The 19,126-nt window shown below is 41.8% G+C and overlaps 1 protein-coding gene across 2 annotated transcripts in view; it reads left to right on the forward strand.

Annotated features, from left to right (window-relative positions):
- The first annotated feature begins 671 nt into the window (after positions 1–671).
- TOX (thymocyte selection associated high mobility group box) overlaps positions 672–19,126 on the forward strand; it is a 300,152-nt gene continuing 281,697 nt past the window's right edge. Inside the window, exon 1 of one of the 2 annotated variants that reach the window (XM_080801776.1) lies at positions 672–1,051. In XM_080801776.1, coding sequence (XP_080657902.1) covers positions 950–1,051 — 102 coding nt within the window. In that variant the 5' untranslated portion in view covers positions 672–949. The remainder of the gene's footprint in view (positions 1,052–19,126) is intronic. The other variant, XM_080801775.1, reaches the window with a different exon arrangement.

Genomic DNA, 19,126 nt, shown 5'->3' on the forward strand with positions numbered 1-19,126 from the left:
GATGGGAGTGGGGAGAGCCACGAAAGGGGAGGTGGCGGACGCAGAGAAAGAGGTGGGGACAGCCGCGGAGGGAACGGTGGGAGCGGGGTGGGGCCGGGGCGGACCCGGGGGCGGGGCGCGCCACAGCGCCCCCTTGCTGCGCGCTCCCTGCCGTGCCCGGGGGCCGCCGGTGGCTGGGGCTCGGTAGCCCCTTTGTGTACGACTCGCTGGCCGGGAGGAGCGCGGCTCCGGCACAGCGGAGGCTCCGCGGGGTCCCGCCGCCCCGGCCCGGTCCCGGCCGCCCTTTCCTCCTTTTTCTCCGCTCCTCCCTCCTCCGGGCCTCGGCCCCCAGCCCCGAGCTGCAGCTATTGGGTCGCGAGCAGCCCCGCGTCCTGCCGCGCACCCTACCCCGCCCGGCCCGGGGCGTTCACTCCCCCCCCGCAACTCTCGCCCTGTCCCCCTCTTCATTCCTCCCCCCATCCCAGGCCTCCAAGGTGGAGAAAATAAACTAAAAGCAAAGCAACTCAGAGACTCCAATAAAACGCCCAGGACCTAGAGCCCGAGCGCGAGCGCGTGTGCCGGGCGGCGAGGGGCGCGGGAGGCGGGGATGGGGGGGCGGGCGGGGGGACAATGAGCGCATGAAGTTACCTGCCCGGCGGCAGCGGCGGCGGCGGCGGCGGCGGCGGGGCCGGGAGGCGGCGGCGGAACAGGCTGCGCGCTCGGCGCCGACGGGTGCGCGCCGCGGCTTGGGGGAGAGTTGAGCGCTTTTCCCCCCTCTTTTTTTTTCTTTCTTTTTTTTTTTTTTCTCCTCTTCTTAAACAAACCACAAACGGATGTGAGGGAAGGAAGGTGTTTCTTTTACTCCTGAGTCCAGACACCTCTCTCTGTTCCGTCTAAGCTTGTTTTGCTGAACACTTTAAAAAAAAAAAAAAAAAGGAAAAGAAAAGGAGTTGCTTGATGTGAGAGTGAAATGGACGTAAGATTTTATCCACCTCCAGCCCAGCCCGCCGCTGCGCCCGACGCTCCCTGTCTGGGACCTTCTCCCTGCCTGGACCCCTACTATTGCAACAAGGTGAACGCTCTGCTTTTGTTTCCACCGTGTTCTTGCTGCTTGATCCCGGGAGGGGGGCGGCGGCGGCGGCGGGCCGGCTCGGCTACCGGGGTCGGTCGGCGGAGGCCGGTCCCGGGCGCGCTCGGCTCGCAGCCCGCTACAGCCCTGCGTGCGCTTGGGTAGTAAATACTGTGCAGCAGCTCCGGGGGTTTGCCAAACACCGCGATTGTGCGGAAAGTGACACGATTTGCTCGGATTCTTTCCTTCCTGCTGTTCGCGACTAAGGCTCCCTGCCTAGGTTTGCCGGGGGGCGTTTAAAAAAAATTAAGAGAAAACCACGGAATACTTTGGGGGTGTGTCTGGGGTCCGGGAACGCAGGCAGAGAGTAAGAGAAGTCAGTTTATTTTCTAGTTTCCCCTTCTGCTTCCCGCCCTCTCATGGGCTGCGGGGACTCGTGGCACCGCTTCCCGGACCGGGATTAGTTGCCAGGGGAGCAGCCGGGAGTCGGGGTGCAGGGACCTGGGAGACGCCTCCGCCCCCCGCCGGGAAAATTGCTCCACAAGTCTTTTGTTTTCGCAAATCCTTTCGGGCGCCCGAGCCCGGCGTTCGGACACCGGTTTGCGGGCCGAGGTGCAGCGGGGTCGCCGGGTTTGGGGGACAGCTCCCGCTTGCGGGGGGCGGGGGGCGCGGTAATTGCAAGTTTGTTAGAAGCCGGGCGAGTGCGTCGAGTTTACGTCTGAAGCTCCAGCACTCCTCAGGGCGCTTGGAGAAGGGTCCCAGGCTGGGCTGTACCCACAGCCCGGTGACCCCAGGTGCCAAGGCCGCGGGGTACCCGGGCGCGGCTGACCAGGCGGGTGGCCCGGGGAGGGCGTGGGGGTGGAGGTGGGGGAGGCGGCCGGGGCTACTGCAAAGCCCTGCTCGTCCCGTAGATAGAATAGTCAGGGGGTGCGAAGGGAGGGGGTTTCTTTCGGTGCTTCTCCAACTCTCTGCCCCGGGAGGGAGGACGCGGGGGGACCGGCCTCCGAGAGCAGCCGCAGGACCACGGCTGTCCTCGCCCCGGGCTTATTGGACGTGTGGAAGCGGTCCAGCCGGGTGAACGTCGGAGGGGAGGAATGAGTTCTCTGAGACACCGGGCGAGTGGTTTAGACGCCCAGCTACCGCTCAACCTGCTTGGTCCTGTATTCCCTGCAAGCAGTTCCTTGTCGGTCCCTCCGTGAATTCCACTGGATGAATCGTTGGGACCCTTAATATTTGCCTGCTGGCGAGGCATCATCAAACAGCTTTTTTACGTGATACAGAGGTATTTAGCGCGCTGCATCCTCAGCCCCCCGGGCTCCCCACCACGCCACCGCCTCGCAGCTCCAGAGTCTTGGTCAGTCGGGACACACACACACACACACACACACACACATACACACACAACTGTGAGTTAAGTGAACCACAGATATCACCCTGTGCAGAAGCTCCTTGTTGCTGGGTACAGTGTAAGGCTCGGTAAAAGGGCTATGCAGTATGCCTATCATGGATAGGCAAGTTTGAAACGGAGGAAATAGTCTTGCGCGAGGCAGAAAGGCTTATACGAGGAGCTCTTTAGGTACGAACAGGTTGGAAAGCTCGGGTAACTTTGGCAAGAGAAGTTTGTGTAATGAAGTTTCATTATTGGTTAGTAGCATAGTTCTTTTATTCTTAAATCTGTTTTGCCTTTATAAGCAAGTATTTTGTGTATGTAACATTCTATTTTGCTCATAGCACTAGTACTAACAAAAATAATAAAGTAGCAGACCTATCATGGTTAGTAAACACATCTTCCAGGGTGGTAACCAGTACCAAAAAGAACTGTTTTGGCAGTGAAACTGGACAAATCTGATTAGATTGATCGGTGATTTTAGGCTCCAAAAAGAAAGTAATGACTTGGATACACATTTCACTTGTCATTCTTGTGATAGTAGGGTCATATTTAATTTAAAAGTTAAATGCTTTGGAAAATCAAGAATTACTTCAATATATTAAATCATTTTCCAATTAAGTGCTTTAAATAATTTTCGTGGGTTGTGCTGTGAATTGAATAAATTAATTTAGAAAGTCTTCAGAATTTCTTTACTAGCTCATTGAAGTTCCTTTCAAGTCCCCCCCCCCACGAGAAGCAAACTGTTCTTTTTAAATGCAAATTAGCCATCCTTTCTATAGACTAGTTGCAAGTCTTCTATTTAACTTATCCAGGGAATAATGGATTTTTAAAGATGCAAAGTCATGATATACTTCTAATAGTAGGAAGACTTCATGGAAATGCTTCTGGAAGAACGCCTTCCCCTGCCTTTCTCTGGATAACAGTCTATCAAATATATTTGTCACTGATCCCCGATTATATTAAACATACTGAGTAGGTTTGGTAGGCCCCAGAAAACCTAGATTTGTTTTTTCTACTCCATCATGATCAGCTCTGGTACACAATTTCTATCCAGCTTCACTGTTTTAGTTGCTTAGAATGTAGTCAACTAGCATTCATGTTTGCAATGACTCAAGTGGATTTGCAGGGATGTGGAAGATGGGCAGAAGTTTGGAAGAGGTGAAATAAGAAATCTACATCTACATTTAGTGAAAACAAGTTGGATCAGACTTCCCTGAAAGAGCCAAGACAGTAAAGTAAACCTTGTGTCTTTCAGAGGTGTAATGAATATGTGGTTTATTACAAGAAACAGTCACTTTGTCAGGTTATTTGTTTTTAATAGGTTGATAAGACCATAAATTAATAATTATCTTTATTTTAAATCTGTCAACACTTTTGTAGTTAAAGTTGGTGTGCTAAGTCCCAGTGGAACCAGGATCTTTACGTGCTTCAGAGTCGTGCTGTTGTACCTATAGTTTTCCCACTGATCTTTTTTTCAATGTTAGAAGAGACCCTAATCCACAAAATGAATATCTTCTTCCTCAAGCTTTTCTAAACTAAAAGGAGGTTGTGTTACCCCGCTGACACTTTCCGGCTGTTGCTCTATAGATTGCCAAAAATGCTACTTACATTTTTCAGTCGATAAACTCCAGAGGAGGTTTTTTTTTTTTTTTTTTTTTTTTTTTTGGAAACCGTTTAATCTACTATTGGTCTATTGTAAGAGCACATTACGTTATGAACACATCACTATGCAAACTGGCCTCCATTTTCACAGAGCCCATTGAGGGAGAAAAGTGAGAACAATGCGGACGATGTTGGTTATGGCAAGGGTGCGAGGCATCTCTTATACAAACAGCCAGAACGGATGGCATGTTGCTGTATATAGGTCAGCCTTTGAAACAGCAGCGTAGCTTTCAGACTGGACAGAAACATGCAGGCTGAGAGTAACAGTGTTCACCTCTTGGAACTTAAAGCGTGATTATATTTCAGACATTGAGAGATGGTACCATAGTCAGTTTCATCTAATTAAGACTATTTTAAGTAACACTGTAGCCCTTAATTGAAATTGCATTAAAGGAGCTCACAACTGGAGTGCAGTAGTAAAATATAGTTCTATTTTTTGTTCTAGTTGAAGGTGTCAGAGCATCAGTGCAAATCTATACCCACAGAGTAAGAACAGTTCCTTTCAGTTTCTTAATGCAGTGTCATTTGTAAAGATTGTTTTCACTGATTTTATGCTAAATTGGGACAAAGAAGTGGCACTTTTTCATTTTTACAATGAGGTGATGTGTTCAGTTATTGCTCAGTATCTGCCCACATAAGGAGCAGTAATACAATGATGTTATGACATGGCTAATCACAGGGATGCTGACCTCTGCCATCAGTGGGAGAGGAAATAATGGTCTTTACTGTTCTCAGTGGTTGCTGTTGTGGAATCAGGTCCTGAAGCTTTCTTTGGTTGGTTTAGACACAGGCAAGTCCAAGACACAAACCCATGCTCAATACTAGTTATACACAGACTAAAGAATAATGGCCGTTTGGGATGTTGGGCTTTTGTCATTGAAATGAGGAAGGACAGTGTATAATCTTTTCATATAAACATAGGAAGAAGGACCTATTTGTGATGAACTCAGTGTTGAAATGTCAGGGCTAACATTAAACACTCCATAACTTTTGAGAAAAAAAAGATTCATTATTGTTTCTGCTACAACTCCTTTGAGCTTATTTTCCTATTTACTTAGTGCATTATGTTTTGTACTTTAAGGTGACAAAACTCATTGCATCTAAAATATACAAGCACATTATACAAGGATATACAAGCACATTAAGGTGGAGTCATTTCTACTTTAATTAATAAATGTAAGAAAAAAGAGGAGGATGGGAGAAGAAGGAGGATGAGGAAGGGGAGGGTTGGAAGCAATTTAGAGCATCATGCCTGATTAGTTCTCTATCCACATACATAACTTCTAGGACTTCAGTAAATTCATAGTTGATACTTGGGACATCATTAGTCTGATTAAAACTCCCTTGGGAGTTTTACTGGCTGGATCTTTCTTAAGTTCTGAGGTCCTTAAAATGTGCTTTAAATAAAATTTTTATAGGTAAGAAAGAACAGAAAACAAGCAATCATACGGTTTTGGCCACCAAATCAGATATCACACAAAAACCTCAAATGTAGCTATCTTGACTTTGTGGGACATTTCACTGTCACAAATTCCAATTTTAAATGTCTATGCGAAAATTGTAGTATGGGTTTTGGAGAGATCAAATGCTATTTTTAACATAGCTTATGTGGCTTAATATTCTCACAGTTTATCATATATTTTTTAAAGTTACTGAATGATGATATTAAGGAATGTTTTAGTATTTTGCTTAGGAAAACTAAACTGATATTTAAATATTATCTTAATAAACTGCTGTTGTAGATCTTTTTTAAATGATGTGATTGCAAGGGATGTAAGAACAGGAAAAAAGTAAGGCACTTGAACCTGAAAGAAAAAGGGAAAGTTCCAAGTTTAACAGTGACTTCCTTGGGAACAAAACTGGGCCTCAAATACTGGTTTCAGTATGTGGAACTATTTTTTCTGGCCATACTTTTTTGCAATGAGCTCAAGTCAAGGGAGGGATAATGTAGAGAATTGGAGGAAAATCATACTTAGCTACAAAAGATGATTTATTCTAGTATTTTCCAACATTTTGCTAGGATACTAGAAAGTTGAAAATACCCTGGGGATATTTCTCAACTGCTGGTAATCCTTCCTGCCCTGATTCGAAGACTGCCCTCAGTATCAGGTCTGTCAGTATGCCTCCTTTCTCCCCACCCCCCACCCCCACCCTTCCCAAATACCTCCAGTCCAGGAAGAGCTTGGCACCCTGGCTTAGCTCCTCCCTAATCTTAAATCAAACCTGGGAGGTCTGTACCTTCTAATGTGAACTCTCTTCGCTCTCCTCAGGAATGTGATTCAGCGTTGTGGTTATCTTGGAGAGCATGCTCCTTTCCTGCTTGTCATCATTGTTACCATCATCATGTTGACCTATCCATTCTTCCTCCAGTACCTGACCTTATTTTATGGTTAAGGAAATTGGAATCTGCCAGTCTTCAGCTCATACCCACTTTTTAAAATCCTGAATTAGGCTCTTCTCTTTTTCTCCATTTCCCCATCTGTGTGAGTGACATAAGGTCATGCAATAATAGACCAAGAAACCATAGATACTTTGCTGTGAGGGAAAATAACTATGTCGGTCATTTCTAAGGTCTACTAGTTTCCACCTTTTCCCCCACATTTTAAGCTCAGTGTATTTAGAACTTGGAAACAGCTTCTGGAGCATCCCTTTCAGTGAGAAGTCTTTATTTAGATTGTAAAATAGTATAAAAGTGGGACTGTGGTCTCCAAATCTTGAGTTGGCCTGCAGTAAGTTAGGGGAGTTAACGCTTACAGAAAGTAAATGAGTTAACAGACTTAAGTGTTTTCATCAGAATATGCATGGACAACTAAAATGGGAAGAGTTGGATATGCAGAACTTATTTAACTAATCAACTTATAACTTATATAACTTATATAACTTATAACTTATAACTTATCCTACATTTCAGCTCTCTGAACAGGAATCTCCAGGTCCCTGGGAAGTCTTAGCACAGAATATTTATCTTGTGTCTTAATAAACATGAAATTTAGCAATCATGCCTTGAAGGAATGCTGTTAATAATTACATTTTTTAAATGGTATCAATTGTTTAAGATAAAACTTACATTGTACACAACCAAATCCAAGAATCTAAAATGTACACCTTAAAAGAAAACAAGATTGTAGTGAACCATAATTAATAAATACTCTGGCCCCAACTGTAGTTCTTACCTGCAAGAAGCTTCCGTGGGAAACATCTATAAGCTTGAATGCCACCTTGTTGTTCTCAATTAAATTTAAGCAAAATTCAAATATGAGAGTGTTTACTTTTACCAATTCTAAAGAAACTTTCTTGCCTTTCCTTTACTTCCATTCTGGTGTTATTGATATATTTTTCAATTGATCTTTGCACCTCTCAGAGTCTCCAATGAGAGCCTGTGGTCTCCAGTGGTTGACGGGACCCGCAGTCAATACTGAATAGCGTTAAATGGACTGTCCGTTAGGAAGCTGGAGTGCCAAGACGATAGAGCTTACATCTGCCCTAATGAATTTGAGAATTTTTTGTTTTACACCATGCATGCCAAGTTTCATCCTGAAGAGCAATTTCTCATTAAAAACAGTTGAGTTATAAACTGCTTAGAAATGTGGTTTATAATGGAAGTGCCAACAGACTGTTAATTATAGCAGTTCTTCCATAATACTTTGAGACATGGAATTCACGTTAACCTGAATGAGCTTTTCCTGGTTATAACATGTTTCTCCCTATAGCATTCATTTTGAAAATGGGAACATTATATTGCTCTGTGCTTGGATGTTGATGGTGCAGCAGAAAAGACCAGAAGGAAGATAATGCCAGAAAGAAATACCCTGCTCTTTCATGACAGGAGATACCAGTATTTTTCCAGACCTCTGTAGTTTGGTCTATGGCAAGTTTGCATTACCTGATGAATAATGTCAAAGCTAACTTTTAAATGCTATCTTCAGATTTCCATTTTACTCATGAAAAATCATCATTTATACACATTTATAATACCAAAGGTCGTGCAACCAATGTTACTATTAATGCTTTTCTGTTTGTCCATTTTTCACTTTGGACTTTTAAATGCTTCTGGTTTAGCCAAGTATTTATTGGTTTTCATTACTGAGTTATGTGCTTTTATGAAGCTATCTTGAAAGGACTCCTAATTAAACTAAGGCTATGGTTGGTTGATACGAAGCTTTGTTAGTGGCCAAGAAAATAAAAAAAGTTATTTTGAGTTACAATGAAGACCTGCAAGTTATAGGTATCTGATCCACACGGGTGAAAATGGCAGCTTCTACAGAAAATAGCTTTTCTTTGATGTCTGGGAACATCTTTCTGGGGGTTACCTTGTCAGAGAAATTGGGGTGCGTGCATGTGTGTGTGTGTGTGTGTGTGTGTGTGTGTTTATGTTCCTCATGTCCTGGATATATTTCTGGTGATACATGCATGAGAATTTATCATAAATGGCAGAATCTATCAATGTGTACAAGAACAACAAGGGAAATCACAATGGCTCGTAGGAATGTCTCATTACCATTCCATTTTAAGAAACATAGCCATATTTCACAGGAGAAGATGCTTTCCAATGCTAGGGCTTTAATTGGGCATAATATAACCTGATAAGATTAAAGGACTAGAGCTTTCTGAGAAAAGCCATAGGCTCTCTGAAGAAAAGACTGCTTTTTGTTCAAGATTTGAGATAAAAACTGAGGGCCCTTAAACCTATGTTGACTTACTCCCTAGGCAAAATAAATATAACCATGGAAAGGACATGGTCCCTCCCCCTCTGTTTTCTACTCCCTTTAGAAGCCTGACTTCGTTATGTCTGGTGAAAGTTCTGACATTAAAAACCTTTAATCCACCTGTGTCCCAGTCTGCCAAGTATCCACTAGAGAAAATAATTTATATTTGTATCAAGGAAGTCTTACGAGAATTAAGGAGTCAACAGAGGCAGATTATTTTGAAATCCTGTGGTGAAGGATGTTCAAGAATTCAAACAGTGGTAGACCTTAGAAAAATACCATATTCCCGGCCCACTTCTTATATTTCTGCTCCTCTAGTGACACCAATGTATTTTCCGAAGTTGTAGACCAGTGATTCTTCCAGCATGGGAGTGAAAAGGAGAACCTTTTGTAGAGGGTCACAGGTGAATTGGGACAAGTAGGGCATGTGTGGGTAGGTCTGTAGTCTCCTCCCCTTTTCCTATATGGATAAGCCCCTCCCCCCAGGGCCTTCCTTCTTCTCCACTGCTGTACCCGTCAGAGATGCTTCTGGTGGGAGTTGGTACCTGTTTGCAGCTAGGAAGGTGAGCTAGAAGTTGAGTCTAACTGCTGCAGAGGGACTGCCCTCTTTCAGCTCTTGACTTCAGGGAAGCCAGCTTGCCGCTCTGTACCTTCCTCTGATGGATGGGTCAGAGCTGCAAATATGCAGTGTGCGAGATTAATTACCGAATGGATCGACTGGTCTAAAGATAGTCCAATTACATTGAAAGCGTATCTGTGCACCACCCGATTTTCTGAAGTCTTTTAACTCAATTAAATGGTTAATTAAAAAAAATGGTGGGGTGAAGTGTAATGTTCATTGGCGTCTTCATACATTGTGAAAACCAGTTCTCCCTTTCTAGGCCAACAGGCCTCAGCCCAAAATGCCAGCAACAATTGTATAAAGAGAAATGTTAATAATAAAGAGTCAGGATAACCTTTCAACAAAAAGTATATTTTATCATTTGGCAGATGCAGTCATGAACATTAATCATAGAAACCTGCAGATAGTAGAAGCTTAATATCAAAGCTAATGATTTATTTTATGTTAATGACTTTCTGCCAGGGCATAAAAGACTGTTCATAATGGACTCTCCGCGCTATGTTCAGTTACTAAGGCTAATGGGATAATCTTTTCTCTCCCAAAATTAAGCTTTTTGAAATAAATTATGCTGTTACTTTTCAAGGTAACTCTCAAAAATTTACTGCAAAACTAATCTTTTAAGAACTGCTTAAAGAAATAAAGAGGAAGAAAAATCCCAAAGCAGCTTTTCTAGTTCATGAGCAGTTTTACTTAATTAGAGAGAGAAAGTTTGCATGTATGCTAATATCCCTGAACTTGCAGTGCCAAATAGTTGTAAAGTCAGCCTTCAGTGACTGCCCATGTCGGCCTTTGGAGAGTCAGCCCCCATGGGTATAGAACATGTTTTCATCACTTACCAGGCAGTAATGAAGGGAACGGTAGTAAAACGTTGAGTTGTTCACTGGGAAGTTTTTAAAATCATGTTTACAATTAGTTATAACCAACATTATATTTCAATAAGAGATAATTTGCCTACTGAAGTTCACATAATGTGCTAATCATGTCTAGTGGTTAATAAAGGCCTCCTACCTCACTCCCCTGATGGCTATAAAAGGCTATTATATTCATGGCTGCGGTTCAGGTACAGCTGCTCTGTGTTAATAATGCATCATTGTCCCACTAATCAACACACCAAAGGTCAGCCCCCCTAAGCACCTAAACCGCCTATTCTCTCTCCAAAATATTTATTAACACCTTAAAAGCGTATCTGTTCATTTTCCTTAGCCTCCGAGTCCCGTTAATTCCACTCCAGGCTACTTGTGTGATAAGGGTTTTGTAACCTGAGCTGGGTCACAGAGATGAATATATATTCACACTAATTTTCTCCCATAAACATGTTTCCCATTTCCACAGTAAAGGACTGAATTAGTGTAGGGTTGTTTCAGTCAGGAGCCCCTTTATAATGAAGTAGGTGTGCTCCAAAGTGAGAACGTTTTCAGATTGTGGGTGTTATTTAAGGAGACATTTTGGAAGGAAAACAACTTTTCAATAACCAGAAGCATTTGAAGTCCACAGAGCCAGTCGGGAAATGGGGAGGGATATTTATAATCGAAACAGACGGGAATCGGTGTTAGTTTATAAACCCGATACTGTAGTGAAGTATTATTTGCTTAATTGTTCTTTTGGCATAGGAAAGCAATAATAGTAAAAGCTTCTTAAACCATATTTTCTGCACACAAAGAACACATTCACGTGGGATTTCCATTTTGCTAGAAAATCGTGTAAATCAATAAGCTAGCACTTATCTGCATTAAAATTAGGTAGACAACAATTTATAGGCACAGTGATAGTGTAGTTCTCTTGATACCCTTGGTTAGTGTTTAAGATAATCCTTGCTTTTGTGTCCTCAGAGAAGCCAAAATGTTAAGTGAACAAGATCTCATTTTCCCATCTTGTATTATTGTCTCTGTTTTCTCTTACTCATTTTGATAACCTTGCGTGTGTGTGCGTGCATATGCGTGTGTGCGTGCGTGCGTGCGTGCGTGCTTGTGTGTGTCTCCTTCCTTTATGATTCGGGAACCTTCAGTGTTTTAAGAGAAGAAAAAGACATGAAACTCAACTATGTTTCCATCATCAAGAGAAATGCAAAAGGCAAACCAGGGGGAGGAGCCAGGGTTTCTGCAGCACATAACGTACAATGGTACATTTGTCATGCTTTAAATATATAATGCCTACAATAAAATATGTACAGGCACAGTTGTGATCTATGAAGTCCCTGGCTCCAGTGCCATTGTTTGTAGTCTCTACGGTTGTCATACATTGTTCTTTGCACATCATACCCTTACAGCAGAATTTGACACAATTTCTAGCTTTCAGCCTGCACCATTTTCATTGCACAATATACATGAGTTTGACAGGGTGTGTTGAGGAAAACTCTGGCAAGCAATTGATATTTTGAAGTGGCAAGCGTTTCAGCAGCTGCCTGCTTGTGAAAAAGGAATGATAAGATATACTGTATTGTTAGTTTCAGGGAAAGCATTAAGGTTTAAGCTCTGTAAAAATGTACACATTATTCGTCAGTGGCGAAGCAAGTCTTTTATGTTTTTTAGAGCTTAGCTCGCTGGCTGATGTGAACTAGAATGACATTGGTCAGTAAATGAATAGGAGTACTTTGAATTTGAACTGCTGCCAATTTTGCACCAACAAAGGAACTGACAAAAGAAAGATTTTATGTGAAATGCAAAGCACACCCAATGTTTTGGGGGTGGGGAAAGGGAAGGAGAGAGGGAGAAAGAGAGAGAGAGAGAAAGAACCACACGGGGGAATATTCTTTCATACATACTCGCGAGGATACCAAATAGTTAAAACACATCCATTTTTCATGGCTCATCAGCTACGACCTAAGCTGTTTTATCGAATGTTCTTTAAAAACCTGTTGTAGACACATAGGCTTTTAGAATTTGTTCATATGGAATTTAGAGTGTTGTTCTAAATATCACACTGTGCCCTGGGGGCCTGTTGGCAGAATATCAGAGCTGCCCACTGTTGGAGTCACCAACTCTCTCTCTTGTAGTGGGAAATTATAGTTTAATCAGTTATGGCACTTTCAGTGTGTGACGTTCATTAGCGAGGCAATTTGTCATGACTGCTAATGGTCAGAATGCATCTGCTCTCTCCGTTACAGGGCGCGATAAGGAAGAAGACAAATATTTCAATATCTGATAGTATTAACTTGTTTCAAATTTGTAATCCAAGGTTAGTTGCTCAAAACAGACACAGCAGCAGATTAATAAGTAGCCTCTATTCAATTTTAGTGGGCCCTGTTTTTAGGGATTTATGACTTTCAGGCACACTAATGTGCTATTATGAAGGGCACAGTCTTTGATTAGATGTTCAACAGAAAGTAAGTTACGAGCAACGCACCTTCTGGGTTCATCTGGAAAGAATTTATGTGCATAATATTTTCTATAGAGCACCATAAATTGAAAGGTTTGATGCATGCAGTATTTCTGACATGCTAAATATTCCTCTTATGATTAAAAAAAAAAGTCACTTTCCCATTGGTTTATAAACCGGTCAGTCACTTTTCAAGGGAGATTAGCGTCCCGATCTATTTGAAAAGTTGTAAAATTCTGGTGAAAAACTTCAGAGTGAATTAGAAACATCACTTTTTCCCCCCCAGTACACTGCTTTATAAGATCATTGTTCATTGTTCTACATGGGAAAAGTTAAGAAAGATTCTGCCAGTTGAAAAGGCTGGATTTTTTTTTTATGTATATCTCATATTTTCTAGATATTACATCACATAGCTTGCCGGACAAAATCTTTTTGACACATTTTCATTTTTAATGAAAGGCCCTAAAATTCAGAGCATAATGATTTCTTAGAAACTGAACCCAATCTTGGTAAAAAAAATTCGTTCTTGCTAGTAACAAAAGCTGTTACTGTTTAAGTTCCTGTTGAGCGGTTAGTCGGTACGCTTCACTGAATGTTGTCAAAAAGGCTTTCCTCATGATTGACAACCCGGCAGGAATGTGAATGGAGATTTTAATTGCGTATCATGTGTGCATATCAGAGTGAGCGAATTCATGACTCTGCTTAGCTCCATATCTCTGCAGGTCAGCCGTGCCAAAAAATGCTCTTTTATGTGCAATTTTTCCAAAAAGAGAAAGGTGTATGTGTACTGAAGTCATCCGTTATTCATTTCTAAAGTGAAACACTTGTGTTCCCTTAGCCTCGGAGTCTGAAAGTGGAACAAAAATCCATTTTGAGATTTCTTTCTTTTACTCTTTGCCCTTACACTTGGATGATGTAAATTCTTTTGAGTTACAAATTGGGAAAAGTCTGCCAGAACATATTTTTCTTATGGCACTTGTTATATGAAGTGTGTTTGTCTTTCTTTTTTTTTTTTTTCTTTTTTTCCCTAAAGAGTACTTCGAAAAGAAAGAAAAAATGTAAGCCAGCGGAAAAAGTTACTGAGGTCAATTGCCTTTCTATATAACTTGCAATCTTTAGGAAAGGTCTGGGGTTGGGTGGGTGGAGAAGAATGGATATATTTCTGAGAGGGGGAAAGATTCATAAAGTTGCATCTGAATTTTGGTTAAAAATAGCAAGAATGCAGTGCTTATGGTAAAACGACATTAATAAATATATGAATGTTCGTTTCTTAGAAAAAGCTCTCCTCTGCCGAAAACATAAAGGTCAAAGTTTCATTTCTGCCGTCACTGCTTTGCCCAGATACAGGGCAGTGATGTACCATTTATCTTTATTGAGATGTCTCACCCCAACACACATGAGATTTTCAAAGTGAGGTAAAAACTTGCTTCGTAAAGAAACTTTGGCTACACTGACCGCCCACCCCCCCCCAGGCCCGCTCAAGAACTTCTTACTGTAAAAACGCGACGAAACTAAAATGTGTGATGAATATGCTTATATAATTTTTCATTGGCGTGATGTGAAAATTTGGCACGTGGCCTGTAAATTTACCGCATAGCTACTTTTCCATGTCATTTTGAATAGGTGAGAAAAAGATTAGTGCCGGGGTCATTTTAAAGAGAACCGTAAGAGTAAGTAGGGGAATGTTGAAAAGATGGTGACTTTTATAGCCTTAGGAGATCCCATGGGACTTAACTTTTTTCTGGGCTCTAATATGTTATCTCAACACATTTTAGAACATATCAAATTGCAGCCTGGTGATTCAGCCCTTCTTATGACATGCAGTGCAGGGTGATTGCTACACGACGGCGATGCTGTACCTTTAAAACGCCGAAGAAGAAAAAAATCTATTTTATTTTAAAAATCTAGCTCTATGTATGGGTGACATTTTTCTAATGTTATGGAAGACTATTTTGTACTTTATATGGAGAGCTCAGGCAAGGAAAAAATCTATTTACAAAATGAAAAAAAGTGCTCAGCTGAATGCATTTCACTTTTAAAGATGATATTCTGGTAATGAACTTTATCAAGCAGAGACCATTTCAGTAAAAGTATTAAAGTAGTTCCTATTTCGGTTGCCTCACTTAAGGCTGTGTCACTGTTTCCATTATAACTTCTTATTTTCAGGTGCCTCTAATGCCGTCCCCATACAAATATTTGCACAGGGATGAGATGAGAATATTTTAGTCTACGAAGTCGACTTTTTATTTAGAATGCACTTCTGAAGAAGCGTGGGGCTTTGTTAATAAGGCATTCATTGGACAGCACCTGTGTGCAGTTTCAGGCTTTGTTTTAGGCGTGAGATGAGGAAGCTGTGGGCTCCTGCCTCCGGGAGGCCAATCAAGAAGAAAGGAATACAAAGGACCAGACCAGAGCAGAGCTGAGGTATAAACTGATGTGGTAAGAGGTCGGTGCTCAGAGTTCTGGGGGTACAGAGAGCAAAGTAATGGATTGAGGTCGGGGGAATCCAAGCGGCTTCCTGGAGGAGATGGCATTTCAGTTGATCTGAAGAACTGGAAAGTTACTCCTATTTTTGAATTAATTTTTATATTCCTACCTCTTTTCGAAATGACTTGAGGCAACTTAAAATTAAGAAGCAAGGCCGACAATAAGGCTATGAATAGCAACACAGAACATTACAGCCCCAGAAATGGAGACACAAGCATACTTCTTAGCTTTGGTATTATTACTATAATTAAACATTAAATTTGGCCCTTGCTCTCTCATTGAACAAAACCAGAAACACCCTGCGTGCCAAGAGTTCGGATTACCTGAGAGATGTGTGAACACCACTTCTCCATGGGTAGAAAGCTTTCCTCTAATAAAAGGGTGCATAAGATATAAAATGAGGAAATGCGTGGAGCTGACGCATGGTGGCCATCTGAAGGTGATGGGTTGTGGCACCTGGGTTGAGACCGAGTCTTCTGTAGCGAGAAATTGGGCATGATGGAGGAGGAGGAGGCCCACAGGAATAAGAATCTGGAAAGAACCAGGAACAACTCTGGAACGAGGAGAATGAAAACAGGCCTGTGTTACAGGAAAGTAACTGTTGTCATTAGAGAGATGGGTTGGGGAATTCAAATCACTGTTGTCAGTGGGCTAATGTTCTGCCCTAAGAAGAATGCCCCAGAGAAGACTGACTGACTGTCTGGGGAAATTACATGATATAGTGAATGATCAGGTATTGATCTGTTTTTGGTGACTTCAAATCGGAGATGAATGATAAGCTTTTAGGGGTTTTCCACTTCAGCTAAAAGGTTGAATTCTCTTAAACTCTTAACTTCTTGAAGGAACACTAGAGTGTTGCAGTCTCCTGGCCAATTCTTTCATTAATTAATCAGCCAAATCATTAGCAATGAATACTAATGCTGTGTGTGTGTAGTCTTTGACGTATACCTGCTGAGCTTACTTCCAAAGATGTTAGCGATCGCTTTCCTGAAATTTCTCAATCAGTGATAAATATGCATATAATTATCTGTAAATTTGGGGAGTATCTTCAAGCATCCAAACATATTCAGAAACGTCTGTCACCAGTTTCAAAGGTACCTCGCGATCTTCAGGTAGCCACAGAGCAAAGTTCTCGAAGTTTTCTGTGGAAGTCCCCTGATGAATTTACAGCCTAAGGGATAAGGAGGACAGGACAAATCAGAAATGCATCTGCAATCTACATAGGTCTTAGAAGACTGATGTTCCATCTTTGAGAAATACTTGGATTTTATATCATTTACCATAACATCTCCATGTCGTTTTAATGTGAATATGATACTATAAATCACTTACCATCGAGTCAACTCTGTTCCAGGAAGATAGTCCCTGGTATTCTGTGGTTCTACTTAGCATATTACTCTGCTCCTAGGGGAAGAGTTTGAGAAGCGTGAAAGAGTGTAATGGTCTTTGGCCTTAGTGTTAAGAAATAGTTTGGAAGCCTTGTAGAAGTCTATCTTGTCTGGTCATCTCTCCCACAGAGAATGGAACGTTTTGTCCACGCTTACTCTTTTCTTGACTCTCACTAATGCTCTAATTAACAAAGTATTTGACTTTAGCCTAAATGGGAGCGTATTTAGCGAGGGCTCAATTGTTACTGGTGCAGAGGACATAGTGACTTTCCCAGTAAAGGGAGGGAATGGTGAAGAGGAGGGAGGCCAGATGTCCCATGTGTGAGTGGAAGAGAGAAATCCTGTAGTTATGGCCAAACTTGATAATGCTTAGTGAGGAAAGAAGGTAGTCAAGACCGGGATTGCATTGTTAGGCATCAGTATACCACCTAACCTGAGAAGAATTTGAAAAAAATCCAAGAAAAGGAAAAGTTGGCAAAGACTGAATGATTTTGGTGACAATTGGAGATGGGGGGTAAGGGCAGGTATATATAGGTCAGAACAAGACCCGTAATGTAACAAGAGGCTGAGGCTTAGATGCCCCCCTTCCTCTCTCTGTCCTTCACTCTCCCTCCCTCGCTCCTTTCCTCCCTTTCTTCCCCCACAGGGAGACATAATTTGTAAGATGATTGACATTATTTTCCAGATTCCTCTAAGCTTGTTTCTTAGATGACATCTTACCTGTGCTCTCTTACTTATATCCTTACCTGCCCACAATGGGCTTCTGTTTCGGGGTGGCCATCTTTCTCCTATCCTCTCTATCATCATTAACACACACTTCAGTGAACTGAACTGTCTTGAAAAAAAAAAAAACAAAAAAAAAAAACAGTAGTTCTAATTATGCAGGATGGAATGGATAGATTTTAGGTGTGCATATCCAAGATTTCCTAAACAAATGCCGATCTACCTAATATCCATCCATAGCACCTGACAAATCAGGGTTGGCTGGCTTGGTTTTTTTCCCCTTAATTCATTTAAGGCTTAACCTGTTTTTGATATGAGTTCTCTGTAAACAGTCAGGCATATGTAAATAATGGATATTCCCTCTGAGGACAAAAATATGCCTTTTCTTCTAGAAACTCCATTTAGGCTGATGAAGGCTTTTAGATTCTTCCTTTCTCCAAATCAAGAAGCTTTTCCTATACTGAACATCTTTTGATGTTTCATCTGAAATGGCAGGCCAGGGCAATGAACACTGTGTATGTCTGTAGCTTTCATACCTTTATTTATAAGGTCCCATAAAAGTGGAACAACAACAGAAAAATAATGAAAAAGATAAGTAGATTCCTTATATTTGATTCCATAGCCTATTTCTTTCTTTCTCTTTTTTTTTTAAGATTTTATTTATTTATTTGACAGGGAGTAGGCAGAGGCAGACGGGGGGGGGGGGAAGCAGGCTCCCCGCTGAGCAGAAAACCCAATGTAGGGCTCAATCCCAGGACCCTGAGATCATGACCTGAGCTGAAAGCAGAGGCTTTAACCCACTGAGCCACCCAGGTGCCCCTCCATAGACTATTTCTTTGTGGGGTTTGGAGCCCATGGCCCAGGGTCCTTATAGACCCAGCTCCCAGCAACGTGACATTTGTGAATATTGGTTAATTTGTTCATTAAATATTTTCTGAGTGGTTATTATTCATCAGGAACTGTGCTAAGTGGTAGAGATAGAAAAAGCAAAAAAAAAAATGTGTTCACTTACAGAGATAATAATCTTCGATGTGATAGAAATAATTCTATTTGTGGAAGACGGGTGAACGAGAATTCAGTGGACTTTAATATTTGACCTAAAAACTATCAGTATTAAGCTCTGAACACCCCTGTGTTCGTTCATCGATTCACCTCTCCATTCACCTCTCATTCCTTTCTTCCTCCCTCCCTCTCCCGCTTTCTTTCTTTCTGCTACCCCCTCCCTCTCTCCTTCCCTCCGTCCCTTCCTTCCTTCCTTCTTCTTCTCTTTCTCCCTCCCTCCCTCCCTCTCTCTCTTTCTCTCTCTCTCTCTCTTAGTCTAGATGATATGGCTGAGAATAGAACCAGCATTCCTTGCCCCGTCCCTTGCTATGACAGCAACTGATGGCTATGGGATACAGGAACTGGGTAACTTAAGCCAATAGTGATTGTTTATGAAGTAGCCAAAGGAATGAATTTTTTAAAATTGAAATTCTAATCGTGCAAATATTTCAGTCTTCAGAAATTTGAACCCTGGGTATCATTCAGAAAAAGAATGGGGTTTATGCTCAATCCTTGTTAAAAATGGTCTCATGGGCTGCAGTCAGCTGCTTAGCATCATTCAGTACCACTTTTATATTGAAGTTATTTGTAAGTTCAGGATATTTTTACATGTTAAAATAATCAGTGCTTATTTTGTTCAGGTTTATCACAGTGGCTTTCCAAAGGTAAACACCACTGTGTGTTTTCAAGTTCTTTTTTTCTGACAAATACTGCCTATTCTGGAAGACCGTCATGGCAGAAATT

The sequence above is a fragment of the Martes martes genome (assembly GCF_963455335.1).
Source record: "Martes martes genome assembly, chromosome: 4".
NCBI classification, from domain to species: Eukaryota; Metazoa; Chordata; class Mammalia; order Carnivora; family Mustelidae; genus Martes; species Martes martes.